Source organism: Phytophthora parasitica, assembly GCF_000247585.1.
Source record: "Phytophthora parasitica INRA-310 unplaced genomic scaffold supercont2.121, whole genome shotgun sequence".
NCBI lineage: Eukaryota > Oomycota > Peronosporomycetes > Peronosporales > Peronosporaceae > Phytophthora > Phytophthora nicotianae.
The window spans coordinates 19,032-20,844 of NW_008649107.1; the positions used below are offsets into that span (position 1 = coordinate 19,032).

Here is a 1,813-nt window from a genome sequence, read left to right on the forward strand (position 1 = left end):
TAGGCACGCCGATGAGACGGTACAGCTTTTTAGTGACGAACGGGATACCCTTTTTTCTTAGCACTTTGACTGGTAAAACCGTGAGTAGGTCTAGTACTCCAGGCTCCATGGCAGCTGCGACCTCCACTCGAGCGATCCCCAATGAAATCAACTTTCGCCGTATAGCCTGCTTCCAGTGGAACAGGCAGCCGACAATGTGTGCACTTTCAAACTGGTCACGAATTCCAAGGTGGAGCGCTTGTTCAAAGTCACACACCACCACGCTCCGTAAGCAAGCCATGTCCGTTTGAATTTTTATCCATTGGAACACATTCCAGTATGTCCAGTGATCCTTGGTATCAACCAAGATATAGAAACACGGTACGTAGAGATCGTGAGCTCGATCGTGAATCATCACAATGATGGTTTAAGTGAATGGCTTTGGAGTCACACTCAAGGTGGCGTCGACGAATAGAGTAATACCAGGATATTTCATCAGTCGAATTAGGTCTGGATGCCCAAACCCAACGATTCGCCTAAACTTTCCCTCCATAGGGTAAGCAAGGTTCATCTGGAGAAATTCTCTCTCGTCATCATCAGATATGCGTCGGACTTGCTCCGTCTCAATCGCTCGAAAGGCATCAGCACCTGTTGCCGCGTCTCGGCATCTCCTGATAACACCAATCGCTTCTTGCTTGGGGAGGAAGCGAAGGCCAGACCGTTCACCGTATTCGCGGATCATCTCATCCTTGACATCACGCCAAACGCGTCCTGGGAGAACTCGCAAGTCACCAAGACTTCGTAGTTCAAGGAGTTGGCGCATCTCTTCTTGCACATCTCGTGCTATCACGTCGTCACCGGTGACGCAGACATGATCTCCCTTGATGTCCACAGTACCGTCATCATGACAAATCAGTCGACCTTTTGCACTTTCTAGTCCGTCTTTTTCGGCACGCGTAGTACTTTGTCGTCTTGTAGAAGTCTTTGTAGTAGTAGTAGTGATCACCGTGCTGCATTGTTGGTTGTTGACTTGGATGTGCCAATCGTGTGATATGCCTGAAATACAATAATGAGTAGACTCTACGCTAACGTGGCGCAGTGTGGATAGACGTAAAGACCAGTATAAGATGGGAGGTAGTTGAGATAAGATATACAGGTAAGCATACCGAAGATCTCCGTTTTGGACACTATTTTGAGAATCTAATGGTGGTCGCTTATTTGGCATACTTGAGGCATTGAGAAAAAGTTAATCACAGCATGCGTTATGTTTTTGGGTACTGATTTGGGTATTCAGGGTCGTGATTTATAAAGGGCATATTAAGATTTACGAAGTGGGAAAATATTCTGAATACAGTTTTATTTTTTGAATAGTCCTCGATTTGCGGTAAATTGTTGTTTTATGCTAATTCCATTGGGCACTTTTGGGCATTTCGGGCACCGTTTTGGGCACACAGAAATTTTTCCCGCGGACTTCTAGACGGTATTGCTACAGCAGCCGGACCTGAAGCTACCCCATTGCATGGATAGGTAAAAAGTGCGAGTGGCGTGGGAATGGCTCCTCCCATGACTCGTCGTCGTATCAAGGGTGGATCTTTTCGATTGGGGTAACTTTAGTTGAGTTTGATCTTGATGTATAAACGTTATAAATATAACAATAGTCATGATCGGTTCAATTTATAAAATCGTTTGTAGCCAAAGCGACATTTGTTACATTGGCTCTATTTTCTATCTACTTAAACATCGTATGAATGGGCACAGGTTGAATTTCAAGCGTTGGGGGAAGGAAAACCAACGAGCGAAATTGCAATCTATCCGTATTTTCAAAAATATGGTC

At 45.1% G+C, this 1,813-nt stretch overlaps 1 protein-coding gene across 1 annotated transcript; it reads right to left on the reverse strand.

Annotated features, from left to right (window-relative positions):
• Window positions 1-406: 406 nt before the first annotated feature.
• Window positions 407-802, reverse strand: PPTG_24587 (hypothetical protein; the record flags this gene model as incomplete). The annotated part of the gene is made up of 1 exon (XM_008917891.1): window positions 407-802. The coding sequence occupies one exon, from the start codon at window positions 800-802 to the stop codon at window positions 407-409; it is 396 nt and encodes a 131-aa protein (XP_008916139.1).
• Window positions 803-1,813: the final 1,011 nt, after the last annotated feature.